The sequence below is a fragment of the Malaclemys terrapin genome, chromosome 4 (assembly GCF_027887155.1).
Source record: "Malaclemys terrapin pileata isolate rMalTer1 chromosome 4, rMalTer1.hap1, whole genome shotgun sequence".
Taxonomy (NCBI): Eukaryota; Metazoa; Chordata; order Testudines; family Emydidae; genus Malaclemys; species Malaclemys terrapin.
In genome coordinates, this window is record NC_071508.1 from 81601177 (window position 1) to 81627274 (window position 26098).

Genomic DNA, 26098 nt, shown 5'->3' on the forward strand with positions numbered 1-26098 from the left:
CTTAGAGTCAGGTTCACTGTTTTCCCTGTACAGTCAGTCAGTCTTCCCCTGTTTCGTGGATATTTTTTTACTAGTAGCTTCCAGGTTTGAGCTGCAGACACAACTGGAGAATGCTTTTCTTTTTAAATTTCCAAGAGATTGCATGGAAACACTTACATCACTCTTGGGGTTTTGTGAAGCCTTCTTTTTATAGAATCTAGTTTGGGGGCTGAATTGATCTGACAATGCCCCTTTTAAAATTAAAATACTTAGTATCTTTAAAGTACTTTTTAACATAGTTACAGTATGCACCCTAATTTCTATGGTATGAGCTTAAAAAAAGGGGGAATCTCCATTGCAGAAAATGTTAGTGAACACACAAAATTAAATCCAATTCAAAACATTTGTTTAATGTACTCAGGCTGTGGTCTCCTGTATTATTTGACCAACCATATTCATTTCACCATGGAAATGTAAGTTTCTTTGCTACCGTTGGCAAGTTTTATTGCTGGCAGAAGTACATAAAAATAGACCCCCATTCTTCTATCTGCAGCAGCTAGTCTTCATTTGAAAAGATCTGGGGTAGAAATATTTTCATTGTACCTGCAACTTCTTCATTACTCTGACAAGACAGAAGCAGCATAGTGTCCTACACCAGCTTTTATAAACCGATTTCTTGCCTCAGGAAGGTCACCTCACAACCTCCAGTGCCAAGGTAATGGGGTCAAGTAATTCCTGTGGCCCCTCAGCACATCCTGTGGGTGAGGTAGGTAGAGTCGTGTTCAGTGACTTGCCCAGGATCTCAAGTCAGTAGCACAGCCAGGATCAGAACCCAGGGATCCTGACTCCCAGTCCTGATCACACTTCTTCTAATGGAAAGTTTAGTTTTAGTTTGGGATTCTAAAAATGTCATCAGTTTGTGAAGTAAAACTTTTAAATAAAGATGTTATTCTACTGGCAAAGATCTCAAAAATAAACCCACAGGCACATCACTCAGAAAGATTCTGTGACCTTGCAGACAAACTCTAATAGACCATCACTCCATCAACCCTTCCTTCACCACCAACACCAACTTGCAAGCATCTCTCCCTATGCCTCACCTCTCCACATGTGAGAGAAACATACGCAGGCTCTTCTTTGGCACAAGCTTCCACAGCCACTCTCCATTAATAGTGGGTCAAAGTTCAAATCTGACATGCTTGTTGTTTGGATAAGAGCCCCTCTTCTTGTCCCTGAGCTGAGACACAGCAGTAAATGTGCTGTTTTAATGGTTGTTGTACTTTGAACTGTGTGGCACCCTGAGCACCGCAGGTATGGATGCTTTGTAAATAAATTGATTAAATCCTAAACCTTCCAAACGGATACTGCTAAGATGCAATGCTGGTAAGAGACTACAGAAGCAGCAGGGCAGACACCTGAAAAGTAGGCATTTGCACCTTCCTTGACACCCACCCCAAAAAGGGGGCAAAATATTTGGGAATTATTTCCTTCTTGAAACAAATCTAGTTTACGTTTGTGAAGTAAAGAGGATACAGTTTCCCATTACAACAGTTGGCACAACCCATCTTAAAATGCAGCATTCAGCTACATAGGGAGACCCAGGAACAAACACTGGCATGGAACCTCAGGCATAGACAAACTGCCATGAAAAGCTTCCCATGGACATCAGTGTACTATCGCTTAGAGCAAACACAGTAATTCACCTGCACTTTACAGTGAAACATCCCCCACCAGGTCTGTCGTTAACAGCCAAGACACATTAACTAGGAGCACCTTGGTAACAGACAAAATAAAATTCCATTCAGTTTTTTACCTGCACAAATCTCTTTAGCTAAGATTCTTTCCACTCCTTCTGGATTCCAATTAAACACCTGTATGGCAATTCCAGAGGCACTTCTATCTCCTCTGGTTACTAATACCAGATTCTCTGAGATACAAAGCTACAGCCCTGTTTACCTAGCGTTTTCAAACCATTTTAGCACCTTCTTCAAAGAGTGTGCAAATACTATTCTTGATAGAAAGGGAATAACACTGCTGGAAAACTAAACACAGTCTGGTTGTACCCCAGAGGCAATGCTTGCACAATCATGGAGATCAGTGCAAAGATTCCTTACAACTTCAACCCAGCATCTGAGAAAAATGCATTGTATCAGCCAAGAGCGGAGGAAGAGAAATAAGGTACCATAACCTCCAGCTCACAAAATGTCAACTTCCCTTGTAAACATTATTGAAAGATGCTCAACAGAGGCCCTTTCCTCCCTATCACTACCACCACCCAATTTTTTTTTTAAATACATCACTGTGTAGGGGGCGGAACTAGTCATGAGAATTTTGTCCTTCTGTTCGCTAGACTGGACTTAAACAGAGCAAATAGGTGGACACAATTTTCATGACTAGTTCTCAAGCTGCTCCACTACCTCTTACTACAAAGAGGTTATTACACACACACAGTTTTGTATCCACTATTTTTGATAGTTCCCCTCTGTTGACATTTCTATCTCAGGGAGTTCCAAGATGGCATGTGGGGAGAAAAACACCTTAATTCCTTCAAAACCAGAGAGGGTAAGTTAGGAGACGTTTTACCAAAGCAGGACTGTACCTTTAAGGGGCCGTGTAATAGGATGAGTAGCTGCATTCCTGCTCAGGAAGGGCTGCTGTCCCAACATGCAGGAGAGGCTGAAAATAACCTGCACACATACAACCTTCTAGCTCAGAACTCATCCTCTATGTCACAGTCTCTCAAAACACAGAGAGCAGAGGAAACAAACAGAGGGCGCAGCAGAAACAAAGAGCTAAATCCATTAGAGACCAAACTTCAGAGAGAGGAGGAAGGAGGCTGCATGTGCAGCCGAAGGGAAGGGGCCCTTTGGAAAACCGTGAATCATACAAGAATAGATCAAGGGAGCGGGGCTCCTTTTCTGTGGCTTTGTGAAGGGCCTGGCCTGATTGCTGCAGCATTATCTACTCGGAAAGTTGTTCAGTGATCTTCAGGAATCCCTCCAGACCCCACCATTAACTCGCCAGTCTCTGGGGCAGGGGAAAAAGCGAGTGCCCGGGGGCATGGGGTGAGGACACAGCAGACAAAGCCCAACTTGGGAGAAGGCAACGCGAGGTTGCCCAGGTATCTAACCCTGCGTGATGCCTCCAGCGCCAGAGCGAGGCAAACTCTCAGCCATCTCCAGCCCACTACTAAATCAACAGATTCCGCCAGCGCGCCCCTTCCCGGGGTGGCCCGCACGCGGCGCTCGGGGGGACCTCTCCCCCCACACACACACACACACGAGAGCCAGCCAGGTGCGCGGTACCTGACACAGCGCTAGCGAGGGACTCACCCCGCGCTCGGGACGCGGCTTTGGAGGGAAAGGGGCCCAAGAGTCCGAGCTGCTGCTGGGGGCTCCAAGCACCAAGGCCCGGGGGAAGTAGCATCTGCTGCCCCCAGCTCTCAGCCGGGCGAGTACAACCCTCCCGGCCCGAGAAGCTGGGCAGTAGGATTCTGCACCTGGGCTGCCCCGCAGGGGGAGTCCCGCACCCCGACAGCGCTGGAGGAGCGGTACCGCTACTGTCCCCGGCCAGGGGCCTTCAGCGCACGGCGGGGGCTGCGGAAGGGGGCTGCCCAGGGAAGAGACGATCCTGAGGCAAGCGCTTACCTCGGACGCAGAGCAGGGCTCCCAGCAACAGCGGCAGGAGGGAGCCCCCGAGCCGCCTCATGCTGGCAGCCCCCGCCGCAGCTCCAGCCCTGCACCGGGCTCTGGGGCACAGAAAGTTCTCCGGGTCGCTCCGCAGCAGCGGCCGCTCCTCCGACGGGCTGGGCGCTCGCTGCAGCCCCGACCGGCCGAGCTCCGCTGGGACCATGCACCAGAGCTGGGGGTGGCTCAGTGTCTAGGGTGCATTAGCTCGTGCAGTTTTCTCCAACGCGACCGCAACCGAGGGAGTCCGCTGCAGGCTCAAGCTCCCAGCTCAGCCCGCCCAGGCCCTGCCCCAAGAGGCGGAGCCCTGCCGGGGAAGCCCCCGCCCTCCGCAACCAGAACGCCAGAGCTGCAGCGCTGAGGAAACTTCTTAAACTTCCCGAGTCCCCAGGCACCGGCACTGTCAAACCCAGTGCAGCCCCCATTACCCCAGGCTCCTTCCAGTCATCCCCCAGGAAATGGCACTGGGGCCGCCCCAGCCTCCCTCCAAGGCAGGCCCGGTGCCTCCGTTACCCTTCTAGTGCGCCCCCCAACCCACCAGCATCCCCACCATCACCCTGTATCCAACCAGAAGGGCAGCTCCACTGCTCCCACCAGGGCACTTCCCAGCTAGCCCTGGTCTCCGCACCAGAGTAGCAGGCCCTAGCCTCCGGCACAGTCCCATCACACCTCCCAACCGGAGGTTTGCCCTAGCCTAGGGCATTTCCCTAGCCTGGGACAGTCTCCATCCATCCTTATCCCTACAGGGAAGTGCCCAACTCTACCTGGCTAACCCCCATTCCTTAATCCTCATTCCCTCACCCTCATGAAGTATCTCCAGTCCCCAACAGCTCTCTGACTAGTTTATTCGTATTCCCTTTAGTCCTCCAACAGTGCATCCCTCAGGACAATCCCCTCCTCCAGAGCACTGAGCCATCTGCAATGCATGGTGCAGTCTGGCAGCCCATCCTACTAGATCTTCCACAGGGCATCTCTGGTTTCTGAGTGCATTGCCATGTATATCTCCATCCCTCAGAGACTTATCTTAGTACCAGAGCAATATTCCAATTCTCTGAGATTTCTGCATAGTTTATAGTACTCTTGAACACTCTATCTGGGCTATTTTGCAAAGTCCTGCCCCTTCTCCCTGGAACATCCCCCTTTTGCCCCTAGTGCATCTCACCAAGCTTTTGTGCCATCTGTAAGGTGAATACGCCCCTCCAGCCCTTGCTCGTCCATCCCTTTCCTGAATCCATTACTCAGTGCATGCTGCAATGTCCTTGTGGGAAATATCTGATACCATATTTCAATCTCCTTATTTTATTGTGAGTCTCATTAAATTCAGTGTTCTTCTTAAAGCCCCAGATTCTAGAGACAGCTGATTAGGTGAAAATCTTAGCTTTCATTTAAAATAAATAAATATGTTTCTAGCCCTCACAGTTGTGGAGAAACACCTAAAAATCTGATCCAAGTGCCCCCTAAAGACTCAGAAACCAGAAGGCAAATAAACTGTTTGTTTGTTTGTTTGTTTGTTTTGTAAACTCAATTTTTAAGCAATTCTTATGATTTTTTTGAGCCTGACTCAAGATTTTTTTTAACTCTGGGGATTTACATTACAATAAACTTTAGTTGAAAAATCAATCTTAGTTGGCTTTAAGACATTAATGTGAATGAATAACTGGTTAAGAGACCCTAAACAAAGGGTCTGGACTGCAGGCTGAGGTGAGAGTTGTGTCAAATTGGTACCACTGGGCCAGAGGTAGAAATGGTCTTACTCAACATCTTCATTAATATGAATTCAGTGGGAGCTGCAGATGCTCAGCTCCTCTAAGGATCAAGATCTACTGATCTGCCAGAGTGAGTAACCAGCACACCGGTGAAATGTGCCAATTATGCTAAATTAGAAGGAATTGAAAAAAAATAGTGAGGAGAAAGAACGTTGTTAGAAAATTGATGAGAAAAGAAAAAATAGACTCATTCTGGACAAATTAAGCTAATGCATCTAGAAAGACTTAATCTGAAACAGAGCCTCAATGTGGAGAAGAAACCTGAGGTAAGCAGCAAGTCAGACAGAAGTTTTAAATATGGTGTGGCTACTACACAGGCCAATGCAATTTTTGTCTATATATGTGAAAGCAACACATCCCTGAGCAGATAGGGGGTACATTCCCTCTATATGGAATATACAACTGGACCTGGAAAATTGAATTTAATTCTGATTACTTCCTCACCAGAGATATATTCATGAACTGGAGGAAATTAAAAGAAGAGCAACAAAAATGATCAGGTAGCTAGAGGAAGTGATGCAGGAGGAGAGATGAAAAAGGCTAGATATGCTTACTGTGGCTAAGCAACATCTGAGGCAATGGGGGGACATGAAGCGTATGCAAATATTTGAAGAGTGTAAACTCCAAGAACTCCACCAGAGAGGTCCTTCGGGGCCATCTGCCTGTCCCAAGTCAGGATAAAGGAGGAGGGTTGGGCGTGGGGCTAGCAACTCCACCCCGTAAAAAATCAACCTGCTATAGAAACGCCAACAATAGAGATAACAGAGACTTTTAGCCTGGAAAAAGAAGCGTCTTCGACTCGAAGACGCATGACGCTGGGTGGTGAAAGTCGTGAGGAAGCCACTAAGCTGATTACCCTTCTTGCAACCAGGAGGATTACCATTGGTACATGGAACGTGAGGACCATGTACGAGTCAAGAAAGATGGCACAGGTCGCAGCAGAGATGAGGAGCAACAACTTGACCCTACTAGGCATTAGCGAGACAAGATGGACGCAAGCTGGACAAAGACGACTGTTGACAGGAGAGCTGTTGTTGTATTCCGGACATGAAGAGAGTGACGCACCCCACACACAGGGAGTAGGCTTCATGTTGTCCAAGCAGGCACAGAGGGCACTGATTGGTTGGGAGGCACATGGTTCCAGGATCATCACAGCATCCTTCAGAACTAAAATGAAGAGGATTAAGATGAATGTTGTACAGTGCTATGCTCCAACCAATGACAGTGAAGAGGGGGACAAAGACTATTTTTACAATAGACTTCAGAAAATATTAGAGATTCTCCCAGACAAAGACATTACCATCCTTATGGGAGATTTTAATGCCAAAATTGGACCTGACAACACAGGATATGAACAAGTCATGGGGACCCATGCTCTGGGAGAGATGAGTGAGAATGGAGAGAGATTTGTGGATCTGTGTGCACTTAACAACTTGGTCATAGGAGGTAGCATCTTTCCTCACAAGCAGATCCACAAGAGTACCTGGGTATCGCCAGCAGGCATGATAGAAAACCAGATCGATCATGTCTGTATTAGCAAGAAGTTCAGAAGATCTTTGCAGGACGTTAGAGTTAGAAGAGGAGCAGACGTAGCGTCCGACCATCACTTAGTGGTGGCCAGATTGAAGCTGAAGCTGAAGAAGAACTGGATAGACGCGTCAGATAGAAGAGTGAAGTTCAACGTTAGCCTTTTGAAGGATCATAAGATCAAGGAAGATTTTGGACTGACGCTGAAGAATAAGTTTTCAGTACTACAGGATCGGTCTGAGGAAGAGGAAGACAGTGTATCCAACAGATGGCAGAAAGTGAGAGAGACACTTAGGTCAGCATGCCAGGAAGTGCTTGGAATTAAGAAATATCAGCAGAAAGAGTGGATCACAGCAGAGACCTTGACTAAGATAGAAGATAGAAAGAAGAAGAAGGCAGTAGTTAATAACAGCAGGACTAGAGTAGCAAAGGCTAAAGCGCAAAAAGAGTATGCTGAAGCCCATAGAGCAGTGAAGAGGACTATTAGGAAGGATAAGAGAGATTATGTGGATGGACTGGCAGCAGAAGCGGAGCAGGCAGCATACAACGGTAATATGAAACAGCTATATGACATCACCAAGCGACTGTCTGGAAAGTTCAGCAAACCAGAGCGTCCCGTCAAAGACAAGCAGGGAAAGTCTATAACAGAAATAGAACAACAGATGAATAGATGGGCGGAGCACTTTGAGGAACTCCTGAATAGACCAGCACCATTAAATCCACCAGACATTGACCCAGCCAACGAAGACCTTCCAATCAATTGTGATAGACCAACCAGAGATGAGATCAGAAAAGCCATCACTATGATGAAGAATAGGAAGGCGGCTGGACCTGACGATATTCCAGCAGAGGCCCTGAAAGTAGATCTGGATGTTTCAGTGGAAATGCTGTACCCCCTCTTTGAGAAGATATAGGAAGAAGAAGTGATTCCAGCAGACTGGAAAGAGGGATATCTTATTAAAATCCCCAAGAAAGGAGACCTCAGCAATTGTGCCAACTACAGAGGAATCACACTTCTGTCGGTGCCAGGGAAGGTCTTCAACCGAGTTCTCTTAGAGAGAATGAAGGATGCCGTCGACCCACAGCTACGAGATGAGCAAGCAGGTTTCCGACAAAATAGATCATGCACGGACCAGATAGCAACGCTTCGCATCATAGTCGAGCAGTCTATGGAGTGGAACTCCTCATTGTACATCAACTTTGTTGACTATGAAAAAGCATTTGATAGCGTGGATCGAGAGGCTCTCTGGAAGCTCCTTCGGCACTATGGCATCCCAGCAAAGGTGGTCAACCTGATTAAGAACTTATATGATGGCATACACTGTAGAGTGATCCATGGAGGGCAGCTTACAAACAGCTTCCAGGTGCGAACCGGAGTCAGACAAGGATGCTTGTTGTCACCATTTCTCTTTCTCCTTGTCATTGATTGGATTATGAAGACATCCACTTATGAGCGTAGGAACGGAATCCAGTGGACGTTGTGGACCCAGCTTGATGACCTGGATTTTGCTGATGACCTTGCACTCCTTTCGCATCGCAAACAGCAGATGCAAGAGAAGACCAACGTAGTGGCAGCCATGTCATCACAGGTTGGCCTCAACATCCACAAGGACAAGACCAAGATCCTCAAGATTAACTCCATCAGTAATGACCCAGTCACACTGAATGGAATCCCTCTGGAAGAAGTGCAGTCCTTCACCTACCTTGGCAGTATCATCGACCAACAGGGTGGCACGGACGCAAACATCAAAGCAAGGATTGGTAAGGCAAGAGCAGCTTTCTTACAGCTCAAGAACATTTGGAGCTCTAGAGAGCTGTCTTTGGCAACAAAGATTAGACTGTTCAATTCCAACGTGAAATCAGTCTTATTGTATGGAGCTGAAACCTGGAGGATAATTAAAACAACCACCAGGAGGATCCAGACCTTCATAAATAGTTGCCTTAGAAGGATTCTCCAGATCCGCTGGCCAGACACCATCAGCAACATCTACCTCTTGGAGAGGACCCATCAACTTCCAGCAGAGGAAGAAATTAGAAGGAGAAGGTGGGGTTGGATAGGACACACACTACGCAAGCAGCCAACCAACATCACTAGACAGGCATTGCGGTGGAACCCCCAAGGCAAGCGGAAAAGAGGCCGTCCAAGAAACACCTGGTGACGCGACCTTCAGGCTGATAGCAAAAAAATGGGCTATACCTGGAACCAGCTAGAGCAAATGGCCCAGGATAAAGGACTCTGGAGATCTGTGGTTGGCGGCCCATACCCCGACTGGGGTGACGGGCATGAGTGAGTGAGTGAAACTCCAAGGAGAGAGAGGTATCGTTTATGGTGAAACAAGGGGTAGAATTAGGAGTAATGGGATGAAGTTAAGAACATGTTGGTTGAATTTAGCCAGAAACCTACTCAGCTTCAGAATAAAATTAGACCCATTTCCCACAATAACAAAAATACTTCTACCTATTTGTGGAAAGAAGAACAGACCCAAAGCTTTTTTACTCCCTGCAGGATCTATAGGGTGAGAGCCTCAGCTAGTAAATCAGCATAGCTCTGTTGAGATCCATGATCAGGTCCATAGAAGTTTGTAAGATGTTCAGATGCACCAGTGCTGAGTATGGTAAAAGTACACAGATTAGACATAGAACTTCCTGATGGTGACATGCATCAGGCTGAATAAAAGTTTCCGAAGGATTGAGACAGAAGCATTTTCCCGTGCATGAAACCAAATCCTTTTGAGAAATACTTTGTCATGACTTTTAATAAACAAATAAGCCTGGTAACTTTTGTCCCCTCCGCTCTCCTGGGAAATTTATTATTCCCTTGTATGTGGTTGCATCGTGTTTACAAAGTCATGCTATAAAAGGAAGAGGACACCTACTGAGCTACCAAAAAGTAGTATGTTTAGACTAGGATTGTGCGAGTCAGATGACCTGGGTTCTTGTCACTTTTTCTGTGCATGACATTAGGGAAGTCACTTCCCCTGTCCATACCTCAGGTTCCCCATTTGTACAATGGGGATAATTATCCTTAATATGCTTTGTAAATAATGTAGAGATTCTCTGGTGAAAACACTAGAGAAGTGCAAAATATGATCAAGAGGGTAAGCTCCTGTACTTGGGAAGCAAGGACAGAGGCATAAGCAGGTAAGGCCACTAGCAGAGAAATGAGGGCACCTTGTAAAACACATTGTCAAATAATAAGTATTTTACAGAGAAACCTTGATGAGAAGAAGGAAAGAAGAATTCGAGTATGTAAAAAACGTCTTGTATGTTTTATCTGTCAAAGTGTTTTTACAGATCCCCCCATGGGCTATGTGCACAAACCTTCCCTGAGATGTTAATAAATATGTAATTTATATATAACTAATTAGAAAGGCTATTAGGAAATCTTGCATTGTGACTGGTCAAGAGCAGTTCCTCAGTAGGTGGAGCATTGATTAACTGGGGCTATAGTCTATGAAGAAAAAAACAAGTTGTTCCATACAGGGCAGTTGGGTCAAGAGAGTGCTATGGCTCTTGCCCAGTCAAAATTCAAGATTTCCTGCGTTACCTTTATTACCATTATTATTCATAATTACTGCATTATTACAACACGAATCTCAGTTCCCTTGCCTGTGACATCTCTAGTGATCAAAAAAGATTGTAGCTTGAGTGGCCTAGGGTTTTGGAGTTGAAGAGCCAACTTTGAGTTCCACATCTCCAGGAGTATATGAAATATACATATACCTGACTCTGGCATCTTCATGTGAATACTTTATACTGTGGATTCACCTCTTCCCTTGGTTGCTTTCCCTGAAGTTTTCTAACCATTGATGTTTTTTATAAGATATGCTTATGGCTGTCAGTTAAACTCTACTGCTTTCCTGTATACTGCTTTCAACCATCAATGCTGTATTTTACACTGCAGATCTACAAAACCAAACACATATTAAGAAAACCTAAACCTAATGTCCCCAATACTAATTTCCCCCTACTATTATTCACACCTTCTTGTCAACTGTCTGAAATGGAACAGAGTCCTGTGGCACCTTTAAGACTAACAGATGTATTGGAGCATAAGCTTTCGTGGGTGAATACCACATGGCGTCTGACGAAGTGGGTATTCACCCACGAAAGCTTATGCTCCAATACATCTGTTAGTCTTAAAGGTGCCACAGGACTCTCTGTTGCTTTTTACAGATCCAGACTAACACGGCTACCCCTCTGATGTCTGAAATGGGCCACTCTCATTACCACTTCAAAAGTTATGTTTTCTCCCTTGTATCCTGCTGTTAATTGAATTGACTTGTTAGAATGACCTTACACTTGGTAAGGCAACTCACATCTGTTCATGTATTTATACCTGCTTCTGTATTTTCCATTCCATGCATCTGATGAAGTGGGTTCTAGACCACAAAATCTTATGCCCAAATAAATTTGTTAGTCTCTAAGGTGCCACAAGGACTCCTCATTGTTTTTAAAGTTGCAAATGTAGCCTGAAGTCTAGTCTCAGGAACATCACAATTGACTGCCTTGAGCCTGGCAAAAAGGAAAGAGTAAACAAGGGAGATGTCCATTTAAGAGCTAGCAATGGCACTCTGAGAACTTAGTTTGAAGGATGGAAGTCCAACTGTTCCTAACCTCCCAGACTTATGCATTCAAATGTATGAGAATAAAGTTGCTCTCCTAACTCCAGTGTTGAGCATTTAGAAAAGTGGTTTGATTTTTCTAAGGAGTTGAGTACTTACAAGTCTCTTTGATTTCAGGCTACTGATTTAGTTTGTAAATGTTGGTCACAGTGTTAGGCTGAGAGGCTAAGTGGTGGAATTCCATCACATTATATAGAGAGAAGGGGATTGTCTTATCCTAAACAAGCGTCTGAGGCAGGGTGCTCTTGTGCCTGATGAGATAAGGCTCCCCATTCCTGAAACACTGATTTGTATTAATTGGGTCTCAGAGGGAAGCTGTTGCGTGGCAAATCTTCATGGGAAGGAAAGGGAAGTGAAAGGCACCAACATATAATGCTCTCAGGCCCACAAACCTGCTCAGTAAGAGAGATAGGTCTCTTGTTAGCCAGAGCTCAGCTACTATGGTGATGAGGGACATGTAAAAATGTAGACAGAAATATGTGGGTGTTTGCTTTCTTGGCGATGAATCAGTCCTTTTACTTTTTTGGCATGGTAGGCTAGGCAAGGGCTGCCAACATGTAAAAGACAGAACCCTTAGGTCTGTCCGATAGAGATATAGCATGTCAAGCTTCTGCCTCCCTATCAGATGGCTGACTCAGAGATTCCTCTTCATACCTCTCCCATTTCTCACCTTATCTCTTGATGAAAGTGGTTGAGAGAAGATTGGAACCAACTAATTGCTTCTTGCCTGCACTAAATTGGAGCTGCATGAAGTCACAGATGAGGGTAAGTTACACAATTGCACACACCCTCTATGTCTCCACACGTGTCTGAGATCAGCCACCCTCCCCACACATCTAACCTCCCTCCCAGCCATATATACCTGCATCCAATATGTTCATGCAGGTCGCTGCGGAGTTGGGACTTAATTACACACAAACATTAGTTCACTGGGTTGTTTTTTAATAGTAAAAGGTCTGATTGTTATTATTTAAAATATTATACTTGAGTTTAGTGGTCATGCAAAGCACCATCTAGGTAGTCCTAGAGATGGAATCATCATCTGCTTATCCACAGAAAAGGCAGTACCAGTAGTGCATGTTTTCTCACATCTACCGCCTGCCAGTGAGCCTAAACCCTAACAGAGAGAGGTCCCACCTCTAATGGGGGAAGAAAAAACACAATCTCCATGTCTCATTCCGTTATTTGTCTCTCTGCAACAGGAGGGCTAAAATGTTGATTGTAATGGTAAGATTTTGTGATTGGGCTACCACTCCAGTGGGAATCTTTTCTCCTGCCCCCATACTTTCATACAGGCCACCGAAAACAGATAAGATTTGGTTACTACCAACATGGGCTAACTTTGAACTGGTGACCTGGGGTGAAAGACTAAATATTGCATTGCCAATAAAACTATTATGGGGAGGGGTAATACTAATAAATCTGAACTCTCTCTTCTGTGGTTCTGGCATTTTCTCTGTGGCTGTGAAGTTTGCCTGGCCTCTGCATCAGCCAAACAAATCCTTTAACTTAAAACTCAAAGTTGGAGAGACAGCAACCATTATAGTTAAGGATACAAATGGTTTCCATTATATAGCCCTATTTTAGGCACTCATCAACTTGCAAAATATTCACATTTTGTGTTGAAATTTTCCAGATTTGGTCTCTGCCCAAGGGTGAATTTTCTGGATTGTTTAAGCAAAAATAGTTGATCTGCTTTTGCTAATGAGGAGAGTGAAAAATAATTCTGCATATTTAAAACGTATATTAAAATTCTGACAATCTGAGGCAGTGTTTGTGTGTGTGTGCTGCATTGTTTATTTAGCTCCTGATCCTAAACCAGTGAAGTCAGTGGGAGCTTTACCATTGACTTTAGTGGGCACAAGTTCAAGCCCTTAATACAAACTGCCAGTTCTAGAGACAGTATCTTCTCTGTTTTGAACAACACCAGAGATACTGATCAGCAGAGTCAGGGGAAGGTATAAGCAAACTAAGCAATTGTTTAGGACCCCGAGTAGCTCCAGGAGACTCCCTTTTAGTTATTAGTATGTGGGGTGGGGAGCCAGAAATATTCCTGTTTAGGGCTCCCTGTGGGTTAGCACCAGTACTGCTGATCAGCTATGCTCAGTAAATCATAGAAACGGACTCAAGTCATAAAGTTTATATCTAGATTTGAGCTTCCCCCAAGTTCAGGGCTCTTCATTAAGGAATAATAATTCTTACCTCTATTCTTATCACTGTACGACATTTAACAAAAGACGTATAAACTTTGGATTGACTTTTCACCCCTAAAGAGGTTTCTTTACTATTTTGTATTTCACTCTCAATTTGGGTAGGGGATTGGACTAGTCAATTTCATGCTCTGTGTTTTAGAAGCTATCTTAATGGTGCAGTTGAGTTCACAAACCATAAAGAGAAATTTAAATACAATCTCCCACATTTTTCATTTTAATTTTAAATAGGCCATAAAAACATTTTTCTATTTCATTCTGGAAAATATGTTTTTCCCCTTCCATTTTAGAATTATTTGCCAGTGTCTCTTGGTCTTTGTTTCCTTCCTTTTCACTGTAGTTTCTCTTCTCAGTAATTAATTCATCTACAACTTCTTCTTTCTTGCATGTTGTGACGTTCTGTACCTCACGGGAACACCCTACACCCCCAGGTTCATCCTTATAAAACGATAGTGTGGTATCCAATGCAAAGTTTGTCATGTCAGCTGTCTTCGGAAGGCTCATGATGCACTGAGCATTGTTGTTATAGTGATGTTATAGTAATTGTTATTACAGTAATGTTATTGGTTGTAATTTCATGTATATAGTTATGAGGCTGAAAATGTGTCCTCATGGCTTAAAACAGGCCCAGGCAAAACTCTCCAAGAGCAGAGGGACAGTTCACACCTCATCAGGGCATGTATGGGAAAACCCAGCCCAGCCTCACAGGAACAAAGGACACTAGCCTAGGCAGCAACAAAGGATCTGTTGACAGGTTTCAGTGGTAGCCCTGTTAGTCTGTATCAGCAAAAAAAAACGAGGAGTCCTTGTGGCACCTGAGAAACTAACAAATTTATTTGGACATAAGCTTTCGTGGGCTAGAACCCACTTCATCAGATGTAGGAAATGTATGTAATGTAGGAAATGTATGTAAGTCCTCGCTTACAGATAGCCCCCCAACCTGAAGCAAACACTCACCAGCAACTACACACCACACAACAAAAACACCAACCCAGGAACCAAACCCTGCTACAAACCCCAGTACTAACTCTGTCCACATATCTATTAAAGGGACACCATCATAGTACCTAACCACATCAGCCACACCATTCAGGGTTCGTTCACCTGCACATCTACCAATGCGATACACAGGGCTGCCCAGAGGATTCAGGGACCCTGTGGCAAAGCAATTTCGGGGGCCCCTTCCATAAAAAAAAGTTGCAATACTATAGAATATTATATTCTCGTGGGGGCCCCTGTGGGGCCCGGGGCAAATTGCCCCACTTGCCCCCACCCGGGCGGCCTTGTATATGCCATCATGTGCCAGCAATGCCCCTCTGCCATGTACATTGGCCAAACCAGACAGTATCTACGCAAAAGAATAAATAGACACAAATCTGACATCAGGAATCATAACATTCAAGAACCAGTAGGAGACCACTTCAATCTCTCTGGTCACTCAATAACAAATCGCAAAGTGGCAATTCTTCAACAAAAAAACTTCAAAAACAGACTCTAACATGAAGGTGCAGAACTGGAATTAATTTGCAAACTGGATACCATCAGATTAGGCCTGAATAAAGACTAGGAGTGGTTGGGTCATTACAAAACCTAAATTTAATTTCCCCAATGCTAATTTCTCCCTACTGTTACTCACACCTTCTTGTCAACTGTCTGTAATGGGCCACTCTCTTAACACTTCAAAAGTTATTTTTCCTGCCTTGGTATCCTGCTATTAATTGATTTACCTCGTTAGACTGACCTAACACTTGGTAAAGCAACCCCTATCTTTTCATGTATTTATACCTGCTCCTGTATTTTTCACTTCATACATCTGATGAAGTGGGTTCTAGCCCATGAAAGCTTATGCCCAAATAAATTTTTTAGTCTCTAAGGTGCCACAAGGACTCCTCGTTTTTTTTAAAGGATCTGTTGGACTCTCGAGTGAGTCATCCCCCCTTCCTTTGGTCAGTTTGTGACTACGATGAGGTAATGCTCACCTGCCTCTGAAGGGGTGGGGACGGAGTGGGAGAGCAAGGCCAAGAGGGAAGAAAGGACATGATAAAAGGGAGAGCTGTTTGCCATGCTCTTCCTCTCTCTTCCACCTCCATCTACAGACATCACCACCAAGTGACTGAAGCACTGATAAAAGGGGAGAGCCTGGCTGAAGGGCAATCAGCCAGCCTGTGGTGAGAAGCATCCAAGTTTGTAATGGCACTGAAAGTGTTAAGATCAGCTCAGAATGCATTTTGCTTTGATTTCAATTGACCAAATCTGACTTGTTGTGCTTTGACTTATAATCACTTAAATTCTATCTTTGTAGTTAATAAATTCGTTTGTTTATTCTACCGGAAGCAGTACATTTGGTTTGAAGCATGTCAGAGGCTCCCCTTGGGATAACAAGCCTGGTACATACCAATTTCTTTGTTAAATTGACAAATTCATATAAGCTTGCAGCATCCATTGGGCATAACTGGACACTGCAAGATGGAGGTTCCTAGGGTTGTGTCTGGGACTGGAGATATTGGCTAGTGTCATTTGGTTGCACAATCCAAGGAGAAGCTTACATGCCAGAAGCTGTGCGTGAACAGCCCAGGAGTGGAGGTTCTCACAGCAGAGCAGGGTAAGGCTGGCTCCCAGAGTCAAGGATTGGAGTGACCTAGCAGATCACCGGTCCAGATAACAAAAAGGGGAACATCACACATGTATATCTCAGTTTCTCTTTTCTAAGCTCCCCAACTACTACCAAACTTTCTGGCTCCCACTTTCTCTCCATATAGCACTACAAATATTGTTACTCTTGAAAATGTCTCAGGTGCTGTGTAACCAGCAGGAGAGACAATGAACATTCCTTACTTTGTCCCCTTTACATTATTAAATATTCTCCATTCTGTATACAGAAAACAGGCTTCTTTTCCATGACAAGCTGCATAATCCATCAGAATTATTACCTGATTACAGCCCAAGAGGCTGCATCTCTCTCATACATAGTCACATTCAAACTCTATCTACATCTCTTTTGTGTGCACAGGCACACACATACACAGTGGATAGACACAGTCCTGGCTGCTGAGGGTTACAGGGAATATTCAACAGTCAAGAATGAAAAGCACAGGCCTTTTTGGGTTACCCCCCAGGATGAGCTAAGCCTTGGCCGTCAGAAATGTTTCCCATGCCAGAATTTCCAAGCAATATTTATTTTTACCAGGCGTTTTAGACTTTTTTGTTTGGCATGAGAGAGCCTGTAAACTCTGCCAGAAATGGCTGTTTTTCTTCTCTGCATCATTAGCAGGGCGGCATTCCAGCAGAGAAGGGTTACTCACTTGGTACTTAAGTACTTCTAAAGATGTTGCCTTTTCTTTTCTGAAGAGATAATGTGAACTATTGAGAGATTATCCTCCAATTTACCATCACAGAAAAAAGCCAATTTTCCTTGCTGAGGCTTGAACTCAAGGATGGCCAGTGTTTGGGCTCTATTCTTAATGTAGGTTAGAGATCTATAATGCAACTTGCAGCCACCCTCAACTTTGAGATGTAAGCCTGGTCCACACTAACCCCCCATTTCGAACTAAGGTACGCAAATTCAGCTACGTTAAGTACGTAGCTGAATTCGAAGTACCTTAGTTCGAACTTACCGCGGGTCCAGACGCGGCAGGCAGGCTCCCCCGTCGATGCCGCGTACTCCTCTCGCCGAGCTGGAGTACCGGCGTCGATGGTGAGCACTTCCAGGATCGATCCGGGATCAATTTATCGCGTCTAGACAAGACGCAATAAATCGATCCCAGAAGATCGATTGCTTACTGCCGGACCCGGAGGTAACTGTAGACCTACCCAAAGATGCAGCTTGCACAAGCTATACTCCCCAGCATACAATGCTTCCTCTTGACCTAAACAGATCAGACAGATTTTAAAAGCTATATCTATGATCTGGGGTAAGGAAAAATGTTTCAGGATTTGTTTTTAGCAATTTATATTTTGAATGTAAGAACATAAGAATGGCCCTACTGGGTCAGATCAAAGGTCCATCTAGCCCAGTATCCTGTCTTTTGACAGTGGCCAGTGCCAGGTGCCCCTGAGGGAATGACCAGAACAGGTGATCATCAACTGATCCATCCCATCACTCATTCCCAGCTTCTGACAAACAGAGGCTAGTGACACCTTTCCTGCCCATCCTGGTGAATAGCCATTGATGGACCTATCCTCCATGAATTTATCTAGTTCTTTTTTGAATCCTGTTATGGTCTTGGTCTTCACAACATCCTCTGGCAAGGAGTTCCAGAGGTTGACTGTGTGTTGTGTAAAGAAATATTTATTTTTATTAGTTTTAAACCTGCTGCCATTAATTTCATTTGGTGACCCTCTAGTTCTTGTGTTATGATCTGGGAACAATATTAAACCTAAGGCATTATGAATGTAGGGTTCCAGCAACCTATAGACTTCCCAATGAGAACACTATGTTCATGGGCACATCAGATCTCCATTTAGGTTCCTTCTATTCACCAGCCCAAGGGGACAAAATAAAACTCATACCAACCCATGAAGAATCCAGGTGAGTAAGGAAAATTGGAAATTTTTGAGGGTATTGCAGATTTCTATTTGCTTCTGCTACATTAGTAGTGAAATAGGCACTTGACATAAGAGTTCTAGGTGCAATTGCAGGTGTTAAATTTGAAGCACTTTATGGTATGAATCTTGGCTGCTTCAGAGACATGTATCTTTCATAGCGACCTCTTCTATTAGTTGAGAATCCTTAAAATGCTTGTGCTAATAGCCTCCAGATTATAACTTCTGGCAGGATGTTGGCTGTGAAAGGCCTTTGACTCTGACCATTATGCCCCTGAAGTTTGTTGACCTCCAGAGCACAATGCAAGGCCTTCCTGTTTGCCCAGGCTTTTCCCTGAGAAAGTGAGTTCAGGTGGATGAGGTTTCTTTTGAAGGGCTGTTAAAGAAATAGCATCAAACTACTAAGAGTGACTAAGCTAAGGGTTGTGTCCAGTGTAATCTAGATGTTTCCTGCAGCTTGAGCAGGCTCAGACTGAGTTGAGTGCAGTAGTTAATAAAAAGTACCAATCTTTCTCTGCAACCAACCTGTCTCCTGAGAGTTCATTAATACTACAGGGTAGGGATTTTCATAAAGTAATTTCACTGGATTTTTGGCTGAATCCTTTAACTGACATGAAGTTAATTTGCTCATCTTTTTATTATTTAGTGAATGTGCTTAGGGAATGTGGTAAGCATATTTATAATTTCAATAATTAAATCAGTAATTCCACAAGGGTTTCTAGGCCATTTCCACAATGCCTCTCATAAATTAATCACCCTGTCTCAGCTAGTACCGTATTCCTACAGTGCACAGAACAATGGGACCTTGATTTCAGTTGAACCTTTTAGGCACCACTTGCTGACCATTAAGCGAAAAGGGATTATTGCTAAGTAATGACCTATTGTTAAGTAAATCAAAACCCTAGGAAGCTTTGGGAATAATTTGTAATAATGATATAAAGTTGTTTAACCTTTATTAAGCAACAAAACTTTCCACTCTTAATGTTTAGTATAATATCCTGTTGATCAGAATAAGTGTGTTAACCACAAATGCTCTAACCACATTCGTATGGAAAGTCTGGATGATATTTCAATATGTGCTTGGAAATCTGCAACACGTAACAGACAAAAGGGGGTATGCATAACTGTCTTGTATATTTTAAAAAAAGGAAGTTATAGGCTGTCAACAATCTATCTATAAATAACTGTAAGTTTGAGTTATTGGTTGAACCAGACAGAACTGGGATCAGACTATCATCAGCTGCAAGTTTTGGTTCCATAAGGACTGAGTATTGTATATCTGTTCTTATTATGCACTATTCTTAAAGAATAAAGGGAACTTTATTGATAAAGGCAATCAAGCTTGACTACTCCTGTTGCACTATTTTATTACCACCTAAAACTGGACCACTAATAATCAAAATGTAATCTATTTATCTATAAAAACCAAAAGGAGTCTGGTGGCACCTTAAAGACTAACAGATTTATTTGGGCATAAGCTTTATGGTAAAAACCTCACTTCTTCCACATTGTAATACAAATAATAAATAATAGTTTGTAAAGCCACAATTCTCTGCTGCTTCATATCCCTCCTCAAGATTTATCTCTGCTGCCAAGGCTAAAAGAATAAGCAACTAATGAAGTTAGTTGATTTCTTTTAATAGATTGTGTTTTACCCCTCTTACCCACCCTTTGTCTGTTTGCCTTTTTAGACTGGAAGCTGTCTGGGGCAGGGACTGTTTTCTTGTGTGTGAGAACAGTGTCTGTTACCTTGTCTGTCCTACCAGAATACTGTTGTGCTCCATGGTGTTAATGTCTGCCATCAGTCACAGACCTGGTTAAAGCTCATGGATGTACTAAGTACCTTTCTATCAGGGTAAACAGAAGGAGCAATTACATGCCCCTTTGCATAGTGATAGCTGAAACAATACAAGTAATTGCCCAAGATACTGGCCAGCATGGCAAGGTTTGAGCAGAAACGAAACTATGTAGGCTGAGGGGTTTCTGTGGGGACTGATTGCAAACACAGAGAATGGAGGACCAATTGACTCGTTCTGGGCATAGTACTCGCTGGAAAGGCACACTTGGATTTCTGAACAAGGAAACCACCTCCATTTCTTTGTTCCTATTGTGTTTAGAGGAACAGCACTTTATGTACATTTTTTGTAAATAAACAGGATTGTACCAATGAAATACCTGACTTTTGTCATCAAATTCTCATCCTAACTAAAATAATCCAAGGCCCCACATATTGGCTAACTGCTTGGGTCAAAGAGTCAACAATCCAAATACTTATTTTTTAATAATAATAAATATTAAACATACAGTATGAGCCCAAACAACCTAATAAAAATAATCAAAGAGCTGAAAAGCCCTCATTCTGAGAATGTTCCAGTCCAGTGGCTCTGGGGCTCTTCATATCTGCATTTACGGTGCAGATGCCCTTCCAAGATCACTCATAATCCAGATCACTATGAGGCAGCTCAGCCCTTTTGATTGGGATTCTAAAGGATTACAAAAGAAGAACAAGTTTCAGAGTAACAGCCGTGTTAGTCTGTATCCGCAAAAAGAAGAACAGGAGTACTTGTGGCACCTTAGAGACTAACAAATTCTTTATGTGGCAAATACTGAATTCTGGGGGACTAGAAGCAGAAGGAGGCAGATTTTAGCTGATGGGTTAGGGTACCTGAAATAACCATTTCTTTATCCTTGCAACTGTACCACTTTGGCCTGTCACCTTGCTAAATCTCACATGCTAAGTAGAGCTGAGTCAATATTTAGATGGGAAACCACCAAAACTAAGGCCTTGGCTACACTGGCAATTCACAGCGCTGCACTTGCTGCGCTCAGGGGTGTGAAAAAACACCCCCCCCGAGCACAGCAAGTGCAGCGCTGTAAAGCGCCAGTGTAATCAGTGCCTGCAGAGCTGCATGCTCGCTCGCAGCGCTGCAAGCTATTCCCCTCGGAGACCTCTCGCAGCGCTGGCGGCGCGACTACACTCGCGCTTCACAGCACTTCCGCGGCAGCGCTGTGAATCTGCGAGTGTAGCCAAGGCCTCAGTGGTGTAGGCGGTGAGGCCATAGCTATGCTCATCAGCGTGGGAGCTTAAAGGTCTTATTAGAGACAAGAGACTTGTTCCCAAAGTTTCTTGTGAACCTAGTTTACAGTAATTTAATAGAAGTTAGAGCCAAAGCAGGATTGGAGACTGCCTACAGTGTATTCTCTGGTTCTTTGTACAACTTAGTTGTAAATGTTTTAAGCAAGGGGGTTTCTATCGCTCTTCTTGCTTCAAGACTATTCCACAGACCTTGGGAGTTCACTTAAATTGCTCCCTCCATCATAGTTAGGGTTTATGTAGTTATTGTAGAAATAATTGCCAAAGTCCTAGGCAATTAGAATGTTTTAATCTGACAGGAAGATATGGGAGCCAGATGAAACATTTCCAATGATGGAGCCTGTTTAAAACAAGACATTTCCCTTGGAAATTTTTCTTGTTATCTGTTTCTATTTATTATTTTTTATAAGACACACAGCCTATTTTTCTGAATGAGTAGCTCCTGTTTAGGAGAACTTTAATGAGGGGAAACAGGTTTCTCTTTAGTTATGATAACACGAAGCAAAAGGCCAAAGAGAGAAACAGTAAGGAGAAAACTAAGCTGTGCACCCAAAATATGTTTGAATGAATGAAAGCAAAGGAGTCTAATCTAAGTCTGATCATTAATTTGCTGAGAGACATTTATAATACTGACATAAAATTGAGGATACGTATTCTAAGATATCAAGGAAATTATCTATAACATTTATAACTCTAGGTACTTGGATAATGACTTTAGCTAAGAAGTTTAATGTACCACTGACAACTTTTCTTTAAGTAATTAAGAGCTTGGGAGGAACTTGCAGATTGGAGAAGAGTAAATGAGGTACTAGTTTTCACAAAAGGGAAGAAGAGTGATCCTGACAGTTATTATCTCGTAAATCTAACTTCTATACCTTGTAAAATAGTTGAACATATGGGATGGAGAAATTCACTGATCAGCTAATGGAACCACAAGCAATAAACAGCATAGGGCATTTATAAAGAGCAAATGTTGCCTAACAAACTTGATTGCCTTTTCTAATAGAATTAAAACATGAGTGGATGAATAGAAAACAGTAGATGCAATATTAAATAAATTTGGATTTTAGTGAAGTATTTGATATGACATCTCATAAACCTTACTCTCAAAATTAATTCAAGCGGTTTTAGCTATGAATATTGTAATTGGGATTATGGTCCATTTGACTGATGAAGCACAAACAAAAGCTAATGATAAACAACAATATACTGAGTTTAAGTCTAGAGGGGGATATTGCAGGAATCTCTGTTAAGTCTGAGCTGCTTTCATGTTTGTCTAAAAGATGATTAAATGGGCATGCAGGGGAGACAAAAATCTACACATATCTAAAGGGCACAGAAATCGAGAAGAGAGGAATTACTGGGGTAGGATATAGGGAGAGAGGAATTATTGGGGTAGGATGCAGGGAGAAATTAAGAAAGAAATAATGTAGGATGAACATCAGAAAAGGTTCCCTGGGAGATGTCAGAGGCTAATGTGTGATGGTAAAAATTTTCCCAAATGAAGGGATGAAATCCTACCACAGTGGAGGATTCAAACTAGTCTGAACAAAACACTAAAAAATATAAACAATCCGACTGCGATTTTTTTGGGGACCTCCCACACCAGTGAAGGGTTCTCTCACTGCCTGCTTTATAACTTTGGGTGCCTTAATGCTATGTTGCTATGGCTCAGAGCCTTGACACCAGTAGCCAGCCTACAGCTGGCTTCCACCAGCCTCATTGCTCCTGGAAGGGTGACCTCAACATCCCTTCCAGTCCCAACTCGCCCCCCAAATCTGTCTACCCTGAGTTCTTTACTACCAGGAACCTGGACTTTTCCCCTCACGATTGTCATCACTGAAGGAGTGAACACTGCTCACCAGTTTTCAGTTCACTTTGCAACACACAGTTTGTACAACAGAGATCTGTTTGGGGTAAAAATAAACAAAGGGTTTATTTAATAGAAAATCCACACATTCAACAGTGAAATAGCAAGGAAATGGACACAGAGAAAATAAACAGAAAGACACAACTTCAGGCTCTACACTTCTGTATTAGACAAATTGCCTTTTCTAATGCCAGTTACTATTGCCTCTGAACAATTTCCCAGTCTGCCCGCTAGCCCTAAAATGGGATCCAGTGTTCACTGCCTTCGAGACTGTCCTTCAGTTTGGGACATAAAATCTCAGTCAATTGCCTGCTTTTAAAAGGATTTTTGCCTTTTTTTCCTCTTTCTCCTGTCAGGATGACTCATGGTTATTCAGAGTGGGGGAAACTTCCCCCTTTCTTAGTTTTCCAAGACTGGGGTTTTCTTTTCCGTTTCAATGTCTTTCCATTAACTGTAAAGGTCCATCATTTATCTTTTCCTGCATTGTAAAATGCTAGATTCTTGGAGCTAGTCTTGTATGTTTGGGGAGGCAGCCCTTACCCACCTGGCTGACCACCTCCCTGGTGTGAGGTGGAGCTGAATGTTGCAGCAGAAATTGAGCACAGCTTTATATCGACACAAATACATAAATTCACAACAGTCTGTATACATATCTCATAATAACCATTACTTGACATATCTGTATACATAATAATGTTGTATACAACCAATTGATTCAACTGCTTATTCATTGAGGGTTCAGACCCCTATTCTCCCTTTGGTGTGTATGGACCCTGATGTCACACCTACCCTGCCTGGGAGATGGACTGTGTGACCCAATAGGTCTTTTCAACCTTTAATGTTTGTGACTCTGTAAATAGAAACCAAGCTACAACTCCCAGAATCCTCTTATAATTTAAGTTCTCTGTCATCTCATCTCTGCATGGGACTAGCTTCAGTGTAGCAAAGTTATTAATGAACAGAAATTATTATAACTCCTAATTCCTTAAATACAGTGACAGCAAAGAAAAACAAGAATTGAAGGTGGTGTGTCTAGAAAAAATAGTATTGAAGCACAAGAGATTCCTCTTTATAAGGTTGTTCATTCTCCAGAATGTTTTAAGTCTCCTGCTACCCGACTGGAGTCCATTACAAATTCCTTCAATATAACTGTGACAAGTAACAGTCCAAATAGTTGCTTAATATAGAGGGATTTTGTGTTTATTTATTGACCTTTGTTTCAATTTGAGCCCATCAGAGTTCTCCAAGCTCAGTATAAAGTTAAAATCACATAATAAAGAAACCGGTCCCAAAGACATTGCAACTGCAAACTAACTTCAAACATCCACAGCCCTAAAAATAAGCTCTGTCTCAGTAACTCTCTCCCCTCACCAGATAAGCCTGGGAGAACAGGTGAGTCCTACAGCTGGTCCTGTGGGTCACCCAAGCCAGGCTCCAGCGGGACAAGGGGCAAGTGATAGTACTTAAGGGAAACTCTGTGAATGGCTCCAGAAATGACATCTTGTTTTTATTTAGTTTTCTTTGAGTCATTAACAGTCAGGCGCCACTCGTGCTGTAACATATCATTATTACAACCACAAATGTTCTTAGTGTCCAAAAGGAAGATTTATTCCTTTAGCTAGTTAAAAAAAGAAAAAAAATCCAATCCATAGAGACCAAAAAGTAACAGAAGAATCCCAGAGAATTAGAGAAATATTAGAACATAACATTTAAACTGGATTTAAAAGGCCTCTCATAAATGAGGGCTCCAGATGTTGACAGAAGAACTTGTGGTTTACAGGGAATAACCAAGGATCAGTGTACAACTCATAGAAATTTCCTCCTGGCCAAGTTTATTGGCAGCTGACGGGAGGCAAGTCTTTCAGATTTGGCTTTTCAGTGGCAGCTAAATTGACTTGCTCTAGCAGCAGATCATTGTAGCTGCTCTTGACAGTAGAAATCTTTGCCAGTTTTAAGAACATAGGAACTGCTAAATTGGCTCAGACTATGGGTCCATTTCACCCACTATCCCATCTCCAATTGTGGCCAGTACCAGATGGTTCAGAGGAAGATGCAAGAAAACCCAAAGTGGGCAGTTATGGAATAACTTACTCATAAGGAAAAATTATATTCCAAACCATCAGCTAGATAACTGGCCTGTGTCCTGACACATAAGAGTTTGCATTCCTTCCAAATTTCTGGCTTTTTTGGTTTTATTTTAATTCATAGTAATGCAACTCTGTATGTTCTCATTATCCGAAATATCTGATCCTTTTTCAAACTGGGCTGAGCTCCTAGCCTCAATGCTCTCTTGTGGCAGTGAGTTCCACAAGCTAACTGGCACTGTATACAAAAGTGTTGTTAGTTTTAAATGTGCTGCCTTTCAACCTCAGGGCCTCTCTCCTTGTCCTTGTATGATGAAAGGGTGACTCAGAGTTCCTGCTCTGCTCTCTCTACACCGGGCATGATACGGACCCCCTCACCATGCCCCGTTATTCGCCTCCCCGCTCCCGCACGCAGTGCCATTCTCGTCAATCACAGCCTCCTCCCGGTCCCGCCCCTCATCGCCCAGCTCGGGCCCTGGCTGCTGCTGCTGCCCCTGCCCCGGGGCGACCAGAGCTGCGCACACCGTACAATCGTTCAGGTCTGTCCCCGCCTTACAGCGCCTCCCGCACTGAGCCCGCGCGCGCGACTCCCCCCTCGGCGCTTTCAGCGGGGCACATCTCGTCCCTGTCAATCAACCGGCAGTGAGCGCGGCCCGCCCTTCGCTCCTCCAGCCCCTTTGTGGCTGTGTACCCCACCCTAGCGGGGGCTGGGCTT

General features: G+C 43.5%; 2 protein-coding genes and 1 long non-coding RNA gene across 6 annotated transcripts in view; 1 reads left to right on the plus strand and 2 right to left on the minus strand.

Annotated features, from left to right (window-relative positions):
* LRP4 (LDL receptor related protein 4) overlaps positions 1-3889 on the minus strand; it is a 118032-nt gene extending 114143 nt beyond the window's left edge. For all 3 annotated transcript variants that reach the window (XM_054027714.1, XM_054027713.1, XM_054027715.1), the window contains exon 1: positions 3627-3889. In XM_054027714.1, the coding sequence (XP_053883689.1) occupies positions 3627-3831 (205 nt within the window). In that variant the 5' untranslated portion in view covers positions 3832-3889. The remainder of the gene's footprint in view (positions 1-3626) is intronic.
* A 16708-nt stretch (positions 3890-20597) lies between these two features.
* On the minus strand, positions 20598-26046 carry LOC128837272 (uncharacterized). Its single transcript, XR_008444923.1, has 3 exons — positions 25940-26046; positions 23292-23336; positions 20598-20818 (listed from the first exon to the last, which is right to left on the minus strand). It is a non-coding gene; the product is annotated as an uncharacterized LOC128837272 (long non-coding RNA).
* CSTPP1 (centriolar satellite-associated tubulin polyglutamylase complex regulator 1) overlaps positions 25851-26098 on the plus strand; it is a 157984-nt gene continuing 157736 nt past the window's right edge. Inside the window, exon 1 of one of the 2 annotated variants that reach the window (XM_054028297.1) lies at positions 25851-25922. The gene's annotated coding sequence lies outside the window, so the exon portion shown is untranslated. The remainder of the gene's footprint in view (positions 25923-26098) is intronic. The other variant, XM_054028298.1, reaches the window with a different exon arrangement.